General features: G+C 49.4%; 1 protein-coding gene across 6 annotated transcripts in view; it reads left to right on the forward strand.

Annotated features, from left to right (window-relative positions):
• The window catches only part of LOC144489417 (protein FAM169B-like), a 32504-nt gene that overhangs the window by 710 nt on the left and 15931 nt on the right, over positions 1-15863 (forward strand). For 2 of the 6 annotated variants that reach the window (XR_013496968.1, XM_078207254.1), the window contains exons 2-8: positions 691-805; positions 2079-2215; positions 3912-4011; positions 11464-11549; positions 12663-12834; positions 14065-14247; positions 15319-15447. Coding sequence is in view for 4 of the 6 variants with exons in the window: in XM_078207254.1 (XP_078063380.1) it covers positions 775-805; positions 2079-2215; positions 3912-4011; positions 11464-11549; positions 12663-12834; positions 14065-14247; positions 15319-15447 (838 nt within the window). In the remaining 2 variants the exon portion in view is untranslated. The remainder of the gene's footprint in view (positions 1-690; positions 806-2078; positions 2216-3911; positions 4012-11463; positions 11550-12662; positions 12835-14064; positions 14248-15318; positions 15448-15863) is intronic. The other 4 variants (XR_013496969.1, XM_078207257.1, XM_078207256.1 and 1 more) reach the window with 3 other exon arrangements.

The raw sequence follows: 15863 nt of genomic DNA on the forward strand, positions 1-15863 counted from the left end.
AGGGTAGGGGGTTTTAGTTCAGTCGGGCAGCATGGTCGGTGCAGGCTTGGAGGGGCCGAAGGGCCTGTTCCTGTGCTGTAATTTTCTTTGTTCTTTGTTCTTTATTCTATCGACTCTGGAGCAGCTCCTACAGATTGGAGGGTGGTTAATGAACCCCATTATTTAAATAGACTAGTCAACCTGATATCGGTAGTGGGGAAAATTCTAGAATCCATTATCGAAGATTTTACAGCAGTGCACTTGAAAAACAGAGGCAGGATTGGACAGAGTCAGTGTGGATTTACGAAAGGGAAATCATACTTGACAAATCTACTGGAATCCTTCGAGGATGTAACTGGTGGAGTTGATGAGGGGGAGCCAGTAGATGTGGTTTATTTAGACTTTCCGAAGGCTTTTGACAAAGCCCCACACAAGAGATTAGCGTGTAAAATTAAAGCACAAGGGATTGGGGGTAGTGTGAAACGCATGTGCAGAAATTGAGCAGTCGTCCAAACAGCTGTTAATGCATGAGAACAGTGGGTGTATGGTGGGTAACTTGGGTAACTCACAGTCACACAAGATTACGCATGTAAATATGCCTTGTGTTCACCAGACAAGAGGGGATGTTTGTATCTTTCATTCAATATTAACGGCAGGATGTTTGGGTTTTGAAATGTAACCAGTCTGATTGACACCTTTTTCTTTCTGTAGTCAGGTGACTAAGCCATGAGGCTGTCTCTGGCAGCAGACATCTTCAGATCCACTCAATAAAAGCCTCCCGCAGGAACAGATTGAATGAATGTCCTTACATTTGCAACAATCTGGGGTAAGGACATTGGGAGAACTCACTGCTCCCCATCCAGCTGGGGAGGATGGCGGCTTGGTGGGAATGTCACTGGACTGATAATCCAGAGACCCAGCCCAATCCTCTGGGGGACACAGCGTTCAAATCCCACCGCAGCAGCTGGTGGAATTTAAAACCAACTAATAAATCTGGAATGTAAAGCTGGTCTCAGTAACCATGACAACCATTATTAAACGCCAATCTTTATTTATCAGTGTCACAAGTCGGCTTACATTAATACTGCAATGAAGTTACTGTGAAAATCCCCCTAGTCGCCACACTCCTGTTCGGGTACACTGAGGGGGAATTTAGCACGGCCAATTCACCTAACGTCTTTCGGACTGTGGGAGGAAACCGGAGCACCCGGAGGAAACCCACGCAGACACGGGGAGAATGTGCAAACTCCGCACAGACAGTGACCCAAGCCGAGAATCGAACCCGGGTCCCTGGCGCTGTGAGGCAGCAGCGCTAACCACTGTGCCACCCAAACACTGCAGTGAAGTTACTGTGAAAATCCTCTGGTTCACTAAACCCTTAAAAAGGAAGGAAATCTGCCATCCTTACCCGGTCTGGCCTACATGTGACTCCAGAGCCACAGCAATGTGGTTGACTCCCAACTACCTACTGAAATGGCCGAGTGAGACACTCAGTTCAAGGGGCAATTAGGGCAATAAATGTTGGCCCAGCCGGCGATGCCCATGTCCCAAAGGGAGAAGGCAGTTTTTAAAAAGTGGTATCCTTCAGGCCCAGTCAGTGCCACCCGAGAGCGGGCATCTCTGACCGTGCAGCAACCCCCCTGACGTTCCAGCCTCTGAACCAAGCACCATTGGGGAGGTGAGAGTGTGAGCTGGAAGCCTGGCTGACGATAAAATTATCTCAGGACGAAGGCAGGTCTGACTTTTATTAAAAGGGTGGCACGGTGGCACAGTGGGTTAGCACTGCTACCTCACAGCGCCAGGGACCCGGGTTCGATTCCCGGCTTGGGTCACTGTCTGTGTGGAGTTTGCACATTCTCCCCCCGTGTTTGCGTGGCTTTCCTCCGGGTGCTCCGGTTTCCTCCCACAGTCTGAAAGACGTGCTGGTTAGGTGGATTGGCCATGCTAAATTGCCCCTTAGTGTCAGGGGGAACTAGCTAGGGTAAATGTATGGGGATAGGGCTTGGGTGGGATTGTGGTCGGTGCAGACTCGATGGGCCGAATGGCCTCCTTCTGTACTGTAGGGATTCTATGATTGTATGAAATTGTTGTCCTTGCAGTGATGAGCTACCCTGTGGACACCTTAACCAATGGAGATTGGGATGCTATAATACAGTCATCTGAGGCCTATCTAGCGAGGCTTCGTGGCAGGGACGAGGAATCCACTGAATGGTTTAGTTTGACCAATGGAGAAACGGTAACCAAATCTTCGCCATCTTCTTCACTACGGATTGGCTCCAGCCACAGATCTCTTTAAGGAGCCAGGAACCAATCAGAGTTCACAGCTCCTTAAACCACGTCCAACTGTTTAAGTTGAGACCGGGAACGCGGTGATTGTCTTGTTGAACGGGTCGTCCTGAGGTCAAAGGAAAATACTGCGGAGGCTGGAATCTGAAACAAAAACAGAAAATGCTGGAAAATCTCAGCAGGTCTGACAGCCTCTGCAGAGAGAGGATAGAGGCAATGCTTTGAGTGAGAAGAAGAGGCGGCACGGGCTAGATGGGCTGAAGGGCCTGTTTCCATGCTGTAAACCTCTGTGACTCTATGAGTCTGGATCCTCTGTCAGACACTCAGCACAGTCATCCAGACTCGAAACGCTGCCCGACCATCTTAGATCCCCCGGGACTGTCCCCATCCTGGGCCACACCATCCTGGGAATCGTTTTGATCGCAGAATCCCTCCGCGTCCGCTGGATTGTGTCAGTGCCCCGGCCAGTCTACCATTTACTCGTGAGCCAATGAGTTTTGTGATCTGCATCTGAGCCAGCCTGGGGAGTTCCATGATTGGTGCTGGGGGGTGGTGGGTTGGGGAGGGGGAATGGGGGGGGGGGTGGAGAGGAACCTTAGGGTTCAGTAGCACCCTCCTTTACAGCTGTCAGAAACGGACCCCCCCTCCCCCCCCTTCCCCCCACCATCCTGACAGATACACCATCCTGTCAAAGTGTCCCTCAAACCTTGCACCAGGGGTTGTTCATGCTGTTTGGACGGTGCAGAGCCGAGAACTAGAATCATAGAATCCCTACAGTGCAGAAGGAGGCCATTCGGCCCATCGAGTCTGCACCGACCACAATCCCACCCAGGCCCTATCCCCATAAACCCACATATTTACCCTGCTAATAGATATAGAGGTATATATGATGTTGAGAGGCATAGATCGGGTGGACTCTCAGAGGCTTTTTCCCAGGGTGGCAATGGCTGCTACGAGAGGACACAGGTTTAAGGTGCTGGGGGGTAGGTACAGGGGAGATGTTAGGGGGAAGTTTTTCACACAGAGGGTGGTGGGCGAGTGGAATCGGCTGCCGTCAGTGGTGGTGGAGGCAAACTCAATAGGGTCTTTTAAGAGGCTCCTGAATGAGTACATGGGACTTAATAGGATGGAGGGTTATAGGTAGGCCTAGAAGGTAGGGATGTGTTCGGCACAACTTGTGGGGCCGAAGGGCCTGTTTTGTGCTGTAGTTTTTCTATGTTTCTATGTTTCTAATCCCCCTGACACTAAGGGGCAATTTAGCATGGCCAATCCACCTAACCCGCACATCTTTGAACACTAAGGGGCAATTTAGCACGGCCAATCCACCTAACCTGCACATCTCTGGAGTGTGGGAGGAAACCGGAGCACCCGGAGGAAACCCACGCAGACATGGGGGGGAGAACATGCAGGCTTTGCGGGCACAGTTTAAAAATGTGGGGTTTCTTTTTGAAGAGACAGATGAGGGTTAATGGAGGTAGGGAGTGGGGGAAGGGCAGGGAAGTGGAGTTCAGGCCACAGTCAGGGTAGCCGCAGTGTTATTGAATGGTGTAGCATGCCTGATGGGTTGAATGGCCCGCACCAGTTGCTGGTTGTTGTGAGAGCTTCCGACAGCAGGAGTTTGAAGGCTCCCTTTTCTTATCTTCCAGCTGGCTGTGACACCATCTTCTGTGACCGCCCTCCACATCCACAAGGAGGTCCCCGGACACTGGATCCCGGCTCTGCTCAACCTCCGGGATAAGGGGGCAGGTCAGTAATATCTCACTCCTCCGTCTTTCCAGCACTCGGAACTGCAGAACGGTACAGCACAGATGGAGGCCATTCCTCCCATTGTATCCCTGCTAGATCTTTAAACAATTAGAACAAGAAACAAAGAAAATTACAGCACAGGAACAGGCCCTTCGGCCCTCCAAGCCTGCACCGACCGTGCTGCCCGACTGAACTAAAACCCCTTACCCTTCCGGGGACCGTATCCCTCTATTCCCATCCTATTCATGTATTTGTCCAGATGCCCCTTAAAAGTCACTATCGTATCTGCTTCCACGACCTCCCCCGGCAGCGAGTTCCAGGCACCCACCACCCTCTGTGTAAAAAAGCTTGCCTCGTACATCTCCTTTAAACCTTGCCCCTCGCACCTCAAACCTGTGCCCCCCTAGTAATTGACTCTTCCACCCTGGTAAAAAGCTTCTGACTATCCACTCTGTCCATGCCCCTCATAATCTTGTAGACTTCTATCAGGTCGCCCCTCAACCTCCGTCGTTCCAATGAGACCAAACCAAGTTTCTCCAACCTCTCTTCATAGCTAATGCCCTCCATACCAGGCAACATCCTGGTAAATCTTTTCTGTACCCTCTCCAAAGCCTCCACATCCTTCTGGTAGTGCGGCGACCAGAATTGAACACTATATTCCAAGTGTGGCCTAACTAAGGTTCTATAAAGCTGCAACATGACTTGCCAATTTTTAAACTCAATTAGTAAGAAGGTGGGAAAGGGGGAAGTCCTGTCTCCCATAAACCCTTTGGAGACATTCCACCACATTCCGACTGCGCATCCCGGGCAACAGTTCACCAGATAAAGGGAACTCTCCAATTCCTCTCACCCCCCCTACCCTGCTCCCCCAATCCCTCTCGCTCTTTCACCAACAATTTCAAATCTGTGGGCTCTAACTTGCCAACCCTCCTGCCCAGTAGGGGGAGGCGATGGCCTAATGGTATTATCGCTAGACTATTAATCCAGAAACTCAGCTAATGTTCTGGGGGATTCGGGTTCGAATCCCGCCACGGCAGATGGTGGAATTTGAATTCAATAAAAAATATCTGGAATTAAGAATCTACTGATAACCATGAGTTGGAAAAACCCATCTGGTTCACTAATGTCCTTTAGGAAAGGAAATCTGCCGTCCTTACCCGGTCTGGCCGACATGTGACCCCAGACCCACAGCAATGTGGTTGACTCTCAACTGCCCTCCAAGGGCAACTAAGGATGGGCAATAAATGCTGGCCCAGCCAGCGATGCCCATGTCCCAGGAATGAATAAAAAAACAGTTTCTCCTTATTTGCTGTGGGTTAATATGTTACACAAAGATTATTGAGTTTACAATCGGTGTGGAAGACCTTGGGAGAGTGGAAGTAAACACAGTGACTCGCGGGGGGAGGGCGGTGTGGGGGTGGTTCATGTACACTGTCTCGTAGAAGCATAGAATCCCTGCAGTCCATCCAGCCTATCGAGTCGGCACCAACAATGATCCCACCCAGGCCCTATCCCTGTAATCCCACATATTTACCCTGCTAATCCCCCTGACACTAAGGGGCAATTTAGCACGGCCAATCCACCTAACCAGCACATCCGTGGACTGTGGGTGGAAATCGGAGCACCTGGAGGAAACCCACGCAGACACGGGGAGAACGTGCAGACAGACAGTGACCCAAACCGGGAATCGAACCCGGGTCCCTGGCGCTGTGAGGCAGCAGTGCTGACCACTGTGCCACCGTGCCTGTTTCCTCAACCGAGTCAGGCAGGAGAGCGTAGCCCTGAGAAAGATTTGTGTATAAAATTATGAAAGGCATAGATAGGGTGAACGGTGGGAAGCTTTTTCCCAGGTCGGTGGTGACGTTCATGAGGGGTCATAGGTGAGGGGGGGGAGGTTTAACACAGATATCAGAAGGACGTATTTTACACAGAGGGTGGTGGGGGCCTGGAATGCGCTGCCAGGCAAGGTGGTGGAGGCGGACATACTGGGAACGTTTAAGACTTATCTAGACAGCCATATGAATGGAGTGGGAATGGAGGGATACAAAAGAATGGTCTAGTTTGGACCAGGGAGCGGCACGGGCTTGGAGGGCCGAAGGGCCTGTTCCTGTGCTGTATTGTTCTTTGTTCTTTAAGACAAATCAAGACAGTATTTTAACTGTGAGAAACTGGGAGTTCTATCCTTGATTACACAAATTAAACCCCGTTCACACGTACAGAGAGAACTGGAAATAACACTGGGATGTTAGCTTGTAATTCAGCCGAATACAGTTCAAACAACCAGAGGCTTCAGTTGTACCGAGCGTTGCTCAGACCCCATCCTGGAATAATGTCTAATCCCCCCGGGAATGGTGAATTTATTCAGGTGCATGGGAGAGGATTTTAGGACAGGTGTGTGTGTGTGTGTAATACCTAATAACAACCACCAGGTGCCACCAGAGAGCCACAGATATAAATTCCACTTAATTCGAATCAGTTCATTAATTTAACCCAAATCGCTTCATTCCAACGTTCCCCACTCATACAGCACAAACAAAACGTTATTCTCTGAGGGTGGCACAGTGGTTAGCCCTGCTGCCTCACAGCGGCCAGGGACCTGAGTTCAATTCCTGGCCTTGGGTCACTGCCTATGCGGAGTCTGCACATTCTCCCCGTGTCTGCGTGGGTTTCCTCCCACAGTCCAAAGATGTGTGGGTTAAGTGGATTGGCCACGCTAAATTGTCTCTTAGTGTCCCAAGATGTGTAAGTTAGGGGCTGAAAGGAAATTACTGCGGATGCTGGAATCTGAAACCAAAAGAGAAAATGCTGGAAAATCTCAGCAGGTCTGGCAGCATCTGTAAGGAGAGAAAAGAGCTGACGTTTCAAGTCCAGATGACCCTTTGTCAAAGCTAAATTGACAAAGGGTTGTCTGGACTCGAAACGTCAGCTCTTTTCTCTCCTTACAGATGCTGCCAGACCTGCTGAGATTTTCCAGCATTTTCTCTTTTGGTATAAATTAGGGGGATTAGTGGGGTAAATACGTGGGGTTATAGGATAAGCCTGGGTAAGAGACAGTGCAGGCTCGATGGGCTGAATGGCCTCCTTCTGCACTGTAGGGATTCTATGATAACTAACCCACCTCCTATCATTCACGCCAACCTTTGTGTTTTTCTAATGAACACGTTCTGCGAGCTTACCTTCCTGCTGCTATTAGCACATTCTCCATTCCATTAACACCCCGTGACCCACACCGCTTTATTGCAATCTCTCCTCACTCCCCCCCAATCACTGACCTCCTATCCCTCTCCACCTGCTCCGTCCCTCTTCTAGAGAACCTAATCCATCTCATTGCTCACTCTCTCCAGCTGTGAAGATGTCACACGGACTCAAAACAAAACTCTGTCTCTTTGATTTGATTTGATTTATTATTGTCACATGTATTAACATACAGTGAAAAGTATTGTTTCTTGCGCACTATACAGACAAAGCATACCGTTCATAGAGAAGGAAAGGAGAGAGTGCAGAATGTAGTGTTACAGTCATAGCTAGGGTGTAGAGAAAGATCAGCTTAATGCGAGGTAGGCCCATTCAAAAGTCTGACAGCAGCAGGGAAGAAACTGTTCCTGAGTTGGTTGGTACGTGATCTCAGACTTTTGTATCTTTTTCCTGACGGAAGAAGGTGGAAGAGAGAATATCTGGTGTGCGTGAGGTCCTTAATTATGCTGGCTGCTTTGCCGAGGCAGTGGGAAGTGTAGACAGTGTCAATGGATGGGAGGCTGGTTTCCGTGATGGATTGGGCTACATTCACGACCCTTTTGTGGTTCCTTGCGGTCTTGGGCAGAGCAGGAGCCCATACCAAGCTGTGATACAACCAGAAAGAATGCTTTCTATGGTGCATCTATAAAAGTTGGTGAGAGTCATAGCGGACATGCCAAATTTCCTTAGCCTCCTGTGAAAGTAGAGGCATTGGTGGGGCTTTCTTAACTGTAGCGTCGGTGTGGAGGGGTCAGGGTCTCTCGCTGCCAGACTATTTGTGGCATTTTTTTAAATTTCAGATTTCCAGCCTCCGCAGTGTTTTTCTTTAATATTTCAGTTGTTTTTCCCTCTCTGTTTTAATTCATTAATTTTTTAATCCTATTCTGACACTCTGCACCCTTCCCTAAGCCCTGACCCCCTTCCCCACTCCCTCGTTGTGGAATCCCCCATGTTACTCCTCCGCTCCCTCACTCTACCCTCCCTCACTCTCTCTGCAGGTTCCTATCCTAACCCACCTTCCTCGTGCCCCCAAACCACCCCCCCCCCCTCCCCACCCTGTCCCGTCACCGCCATTCTCCAATATTCTAGCCTTAACCTCCACTGAGAAAGTGTCCTTCCAGAGTTTGAGGTAATATGCACCTATCACCAGCAGATGGTGGCAGAGGGCTGTGTAGGAACGACCGGACCCTCGCAGCAGTGCCCAGGTCCTGGGGAAAGGCAGCCACTCTCCCCAGTTACCCTATCTGTTCCCCTCTCTGTGCTAACCACCGTGTCTCTGAGCTGATGTTAACAAAGGGCCTTTGAACCATCCTTCCAGAACACCCATAATCCTGGCCAACTCTTTTACAGTAAGAAGTTTAACAACACCAGGTTAAAGTCCAACAGGTTTATTTGGTAGCAAAAGCCACACAAGCTTTCGGAGCTCTAAGCCCCTTCTTCAGGTGAGTCACCTGAAGAAGGCTCACCTGAAGAAGGGGCTTAGAGCTCCGAAAGCTTGTGTGGCTTTTGCTACCAAATAAACCTGTTGGACTTTAACCTGGTGTTGTTAAACTTCTTACTGTGTTTACCCCAGTCCAACGCCGGCACCTCCACATCACAACTCTTTTATACATGTGGGTCTTGCTGTTGTTTCTTGGGGTCTCTTTCTGAATTCATTCCTGGGATGTGGGCATCGCTGGCTAGGACAACATTTATTGCCCATCCCTAGTTGCCCCTTGAGAAGGTGGTGGTGAGCTGCCTTCTTGAACCGCTGCAGTCCATGCGGTGTAGGTACACCCACAGCGCTGTTAGGGAGGGAGCTCCAGGATTTTGACCCAGTGACAGTGGTGGAACGGTCGATTTATTTCCAAGTCAGGATGGTGAGTGGTTTGGAGGGGAACTTGCAGGTGGTGGTGTTCCCATGTGTCTGCTGCCCTTGTCCTTCTAGATTTTTGATTTGATTTGATTTTTTATTGTCACTGGGATACAGTGAAAAGTATTGTTTCTTGTGCGCATTATACAGTCAAAGCATACCATTCATAGAGAAGGAAAGGAGAGAGTGCAGAATGTAGTGTTACAGTCATAGCTAGGGTGTAGAGAAAGATCAACTTAATGCAAGGTAAGTCCATTCAAAAGTCTGACAGCAGCAGGGAAGAAGCTGTTCTTGAGTCGGTTGGTCCGTGACCTCAGACTTTTGTATCTTTTTCCCGACGGAAGAAGGTGGAAGAGAGAATGTCACGGGTTTTAATGTTGAAGGAGCCTTGGTGAGTTGCTGCAGTGCATTTTGTAGATGGTACACACTGCTGCCACTGTGCGTTGGGACAGTAAGAAGTCTCACAACACTAGGTTAAAGTCGCAAAACGCCAGGTGTGTGTTGGTGGTGCAGGGAGTGGATGTTTGTGGGTGAGGTGCCAATCAAGCGGGTGGCTTTGTCCCGAATGGTGTTGAGTTTCTCAAGTATTGTCCCAGCTTCACTCTCAGTGGAGAATATTCCACCAAACTCACATTCATCGCCCTTTCCAAACTCGCTGGATCTGAGAAATACAAACAGCACCAAAAGACGGCACGGGTGGCACAGTGGTTAGCACTGCTGCCTCACAGCGCCAGGGACCCGGGTTCGATTCCCGGCTTGGGTCACTGTCTGTGTGGATTCTGCACGTTCTCCCCGTGTCTGCGTGGGTTTCCTCCGGGTGCTCCGGTTTCCTCCCACAGTCCGGAAGACGTGCTGGTTAGGGTGCATTGGCCGTGCTAAATTCTCCCTCAGTGTACCCGAACAGGCGCCGGAGTGTGGCGACTAGGGGATTTTCACAGTAACTTCATTGCAGTGTTAATGTAAGCCTACTTGTGACTAATAAATAAAGAACAAAGAATATTACAGCACAGGAACAGGCCCTTCGGCCCTCCAAGCCTGCACCGACCGTGCTATCTGACTGAACTAAAAACCCCTACTCTTCCGGGGACCGTATCCCTCTATTCCCATCCTATTCATGTATTTGTCAAGGCGTCCCTTAAAACTCACTACCGTATCCGCTTCCACTACCTCCCCCGGCAGCGAGTTCCAGGCACCCACCGCCCTCTGTGTAAAAAACTTGCCTCGTACATCTCCTTTAAACCTTGCCCCTCGCACCTTAAACCTGTGCCCCCCTAGTAATTGACTCTTCCACCCTGGGGAAAAACTATCTGTTGGGAATTTTAAGGCATTGGGCCCACCCGGTGGCCCAGACATGAGGGGTCAGAGTGTGTGAGGGCCCTCGCTCTGCCAGTCCCAGCTCAGTGTCTCAGACTGAACGATTTCCAGATACACCTCGTAGCTTCCCACTCCCTCCGTCCTACCCAGGGCTATGATTCCCAATCCTCCGGGATTGGCCGGGAGTCTCCAGGAATCAAAGATCAGTCTGTGCTGCGTTGCGTGACCCTGGAGAAAAATCACCACGACATTTTTAAAATTGCCATTTTCTTTACGCATTTTTCATTAGCAGATATAAAAATATTGCGAGTGGGAGGAAAGGTTTGGCTATCTAACAATCAGCCATCAGAAAGGGGAGGCCACGGCCTAGTGGTATTATCGCTGGATTATTAATACAGAAACTCAGCTAATGTTCTGGGGGACCCGGGTTCGAATCCCGCCACGGCAGATGGTGGAATTTGAATTCAGTGAAAAATATCTGGAATTAAGAATCTACTGACGACCATGAAACCATTGTCGGAAAAACCCATCTGGTTCCTTTAAGGAAGGAAATCTGCCATCCTTACCCGGTCTGGCCTATATGCGACTCCAGATGTGACTCCAGGTGCCACTCACCTGATGAAGGAGCGGCGCTCCAAAAGCTCATGATTCCAAATAAACCTGTTGGGCTTTAACCTGGTGTTGTGAGACTACTTACTGTGCCCGACCCAGTCCAACGCTGGCAACACATTGTGACTCCACAGCAATGTGGTTGACTCTCAACTGCCCTCCAAGGGCAACTAGGGATGGGCAATAAATGCTGGCCCAGCCAGCGACACCCATGTCCCATGAATTAATTTTTTAAAAATCCAACTGGGTGATGAGTCTTGTTGCTTTCTGATTGGTGCAGGAAGGCCATGTGTCTCAAGGATGGATTTGTTGGCCAACCAATGGCAGCAGCGTGGGGGGAAAGTCATGTGATGGAGGCTCCAGGAATATATTTAATCGTAGTTGGCAACCCACCCAGGGCCAGGCCGATTGTCTAACTGAATATCTCTTTCCCCTTTTCCTAGTGGTCGCGCTGTATCTGGGTGGAAGATGGTGGTCGCTGGAGAATGCCCTTAGAACATCCAACAGTGCGAGGCAGGGGCTGGTACAGGTGAGCCTGGCGCTGGGCGTACGGTTAATTGTCAGTGATGAGACTTGGTGAGGCTGCGACCAGGAACTCACTGCACAGAGGCGCGGAGTTCAACCCCTGGCTCGGGGCTGTTTGCTTGGTCACACCCCCCCAAAACTGACCTCAGGGCCCCTCAGCGAGGGGACAGGAAGTCTCCCCCTTCTTCATCACGACTCTTGTTGGGTTTCCTCCGGGTGCTCCGGTTTCATCCCACACTCCAAAGATGTGTAGGTTAGGTGGATTGGCCGTGCTAAATTGCCCCTTAGTGTCCAAAAATGTGCAGGTTAGGTGGATTGGCCATGCTAAATTGTCCCTTAGTGTCCAAAGATATGTAGGTTAGGTGGATTGGCCATGCTAAATTGCCCCTTAGTGTCCCAAGATATGTAGGTTAGGTGGATTGGCCATGGGAAATGTGTGGTGCTACAGGGATAGGTTGGGATGCTCTCGGAGAGTCAGTGTAGACTCGATGGGAAGAATGGCCTTCTTCAGCACTGTAGGGATTGTATGATATTGGAGAGGGTGATGCCGCTATAGTCAAATAGCATGCCTGCACTCACAATGATGATGTGGAGATGCCGGCGTTGGATTGGGGTAAACACAGTAAGAAGTTTAACAACACCAGGTTAAAGTCCAGCCTCACAATGATGGGCAGAGCGTTTTTGGACGGGGACAAGAGGAAGCTCAGAACCCCAGGGAAGCAGATTCCAACGAGAGGTGTGGGATTGGAGGGGATCCCGAGCCCTCAGCCAATGTCCCGAACATGAGTGCCTCCAACAGCAAATTAGAGAGTAGCTGGGATTTAGTGAGCCCCAAACCACGGAGATCCAGATCACACTTAGATTAGATCCAGTTGATATTGTGATCACACTGAGATTAGATCCAATTGATATTGTGATCACACTGAGATTAGATCCAGTTGATATTGTGATCACACTGAGATTAGATCCAGTTGATATTGTGATCACACTGAGATTAGATCCAGTTGATATTGTGATCACACTGAGATTAGATCCAGTTGATATTGTGATCACACTGAGATTAGATCCAGTTGATATTGTGATCACACTGAGTGGATTGCGCTGTGGATGATTCCAGGTTCACTCAGTTCCTGAACAGATTGTTCTTTACCTCCTAAATCGGATTGTTTATCGGAAAAGGGAATTTCTCCCGGGAGATGCTCAGTTTCTCCATCATCCGGCAAACCAGTTTGCGAAGGTGTTTTGGAAGAACGGTGAGGCAGTGGGATTTTACACAGTCCGGGAGAAAGGTAAGTTAGCATTTCACTCACGGGGACAGCTCCATTCACTGTGCTAGTTACCCTGCTAAACCCAGCCCCTTAACCCAGTAACCAAATCAAAGGGATAACCTTAACTCACATCATTATCCAATTACTCATTACCTCGAGACCGCGAGTTCTCAATAACTAATATTTGTAGGTCTTGTGATAACTCATTAACTAACTGCTCTAGATTGTAACTTAACTCATTAAGTCACAGGAATTATTTCAATAATTCACAGCTCTAGATCATGAATTAACCCATTAACTAATGCCTCGAGGTATGAAATAACCCATTAACTAACCGCTCCATTTTTTATGTTAATCCAATAACTAATGCCGCTAGGCCATTAGATAACCTATTAACTAATAGCTCTAGCTTATATGTTAACCCATTAACTAATGCCTCTATATTATGAGATAACCCATTAACTAACTTATATGTTAATCCATTAACTAATACTTCTAGGTTGTGAGATAACTTATTAACAAACAGCTCTATCTTATATTTTAGCCCATTAACTAATGCTTCCAAATCATGAGGTAACCTGCTAATATATTCAGATTATAAATCAACCTATTAACTAATATCTCTCGATCACAAGATAAACTATTAACTAAGAGTTCCAGATGATGAGTTCTTTTATTCATTTGTGGGACATGGGTGTCGCTGGCTGGGCCAGCATTTATTGCCCATCCCTAGTTGCCCTTGGAGGGCAGTTGAGAGTCAACCACATTGCTCTGGCTCTGGAGTCACATGTAGGCCAGACTGGGTAAGGACAGCAGATTTCCTTCCCTAAAGGACATTAGTGAACCAGATGGGTTTTCCCGACAATGGTTTCATGGTCATCAGTAGATTCTTAATTCCAGATATTTTTTATTGAATTCAAATTCCCCCATCTGCCGTGGCGGGATTCGAACCCGGGTCCCTAGGACATTAGTTGAGTTTCTGGATTAATAGTCGGGCGATAATACCATTATCCCCCTAACCCAATAACCTCTATAGAATATGATGTGGTGAGGCTCTCTCAGCAGCCTGGGGGTTGATTCACCTGGTAGGTGTCTGGAGGAATCTCAACCGTTACTGGGAGATGTGAGGTGTCATCTCCTGAGCATCTTTGCTGCTCTCCGGACATGCCCCATCCCTCCTCCCCGGGGGGGATGCCTGAGAGGGTCTGAAGTGCTTTGTGTTGGTTGGATTATCTGGGCTTGCCTTTCCAGGTAGTCTTTGCACCGAGTGCACCGGCCAGTGTTACCAGCTCCCGGTGTTGGACACGCTATTTGTCAGACGGGATCACCAACGCCAAGGCATTGGCTTGAAGATCCTGCAGGACTTTTGCAGCACCTTCTGTGAAGATGAAGCAGTGGGGATCAGCAGACCCGTATCTGGAGCCATGTACAGAGGTAAAGAAATAGTAACGCTTGCACACACGTTCTGTGGGCCTGTGGTTCGAGTTGAGCTCAGGTTTGAGTTCAGCCTGTGAGGGTCCAACAAACGCATTAAGTGTCCTTAGCTCCCAATCCGAGCCTCAATCTTACAATCCCTCCATTCGCTCACCCCTCCCTCTCTGTGTAACCTCCAAGCCCCACGGCCCTCTGGGATCACTAACTTCCTCCAATCCCTGCCTCTTGCCAGTTTTAATCATTTGGCCCATCGAGTCTGCACCCGATCCCCGTAACCCCACATATTTACCCCGTTAATCCTCCTGACACTAAGGGGCAATTTAGCACGGCCAATCCCCCTAACCCACACAGCTTTGGACTGTGGGACGAAACCGGAGCACCCGGAGGAAACCCACGCAGACACGGGAAGAATGTGCGAACTCTGCACAGACAGACACCCAAGGTGGGAATCGAACCCGGGTCCCTGGCGCTGTGAGGCAGCAGCGCTAATCACTGTGCCACCGTGCCGCCCATAAAGATAGAATGCCGCACATTTACTATGGCCAATCCACCTAATCAACACACCTTTGGACACTAAGGGGCAATTTAGCACGGCCAATCCACCTAACCCGCACATCAGTGGAGTGTGGGAGGATACCGGAGCCAGGAATTGAACCCGGGTCCCTGGCGCTGTGAGGCAGCTGTGCTAACCACTGCACCATTGCAACTTGTTTGTATCTGAGCTTTGACCATGCATTCTGAATGATAACCTGTGAACAGGTTGGCTGCTTCAATCTGGATGTGGATCCTCTTGTGTCCCAGAGACCAAGGAAGTTGTTGGGAGCGATGCCCCTTCAGTCACTGCTGAGCTCTCCCAGCTCCTTCCTGAGGGTGAGGCTGATGCTGATCTCTGCCGCACCGGTCTCCATCCTGCTGCGGGTACCTGGATTGGGAAAGGGGGCAGGGGGAAGCGACCAGGGGCTGTGACACAGGAGCAAGGGGGGAGGGCCTGCGAATGTGGGGTTGGTGTGGAGGGTGCGGAGAGGATGGTAGGGAAGAGGATGAGTTGCAAAGTAACCTTTTCTGTTTCAGTTTGTTCCAAGTATTTACAGTCACGGCCCCACGAGCACGACCGCGTTTGGCAAGTGGAGGCACCAGGGGACTGGAGCCAAAGAGTCAACGTGTGGCTGCAAATCCAAATGGGAGATATACCACCAGTCAGTGAGTTCTTACTTATTGTGTTTCATAGAAAATAGGAGCAGGAGAAGGCCATTCGAGCCTGGGTTCAAATCTGGCAGTTGGTGGAATTTGAATTCAATAAAAAATATCTGGAATTAAGAATCTACTGATGACAATTGTTGGAAAAACCCATCTGGTTCCTTTAGGGAAGGAAATCTGCCGTCCTTACCCGGTCTGGCTACATGTGACTCCAGAGCCACAGCAATGGGGTTGACATCTGAACAAGGGCAACTAGGGATGGGCAATAAATGCTGGCCCAGCCGGCGACGCCCACGTCCCACGAATGAATAATAAAAACCGCCTGCTCCGCCATTCATTATGATCATGATGATCATCCAACATAGTAGCCTGATCTTACCTTCCCCCCATATCCCTTGATTCCTTTAGATCCAAGTGCT

Source organism: Mustelus asterias, unplaced genomic scaffold (genome assembly GCF_964213995.1).
Source record: "Mustelus asterias unplaced genomic scaffold, sMusAst1.hap1.1 HAP1_SCAFFOLD_2162, whole genome shotgun sequence".
Lineage (NCBI taxonomy): Eukaryota > Metazoa > Chordata > Chondrichthyes > Carcharhiniformes > Triakidae > Mustelus > Mustelus asterias.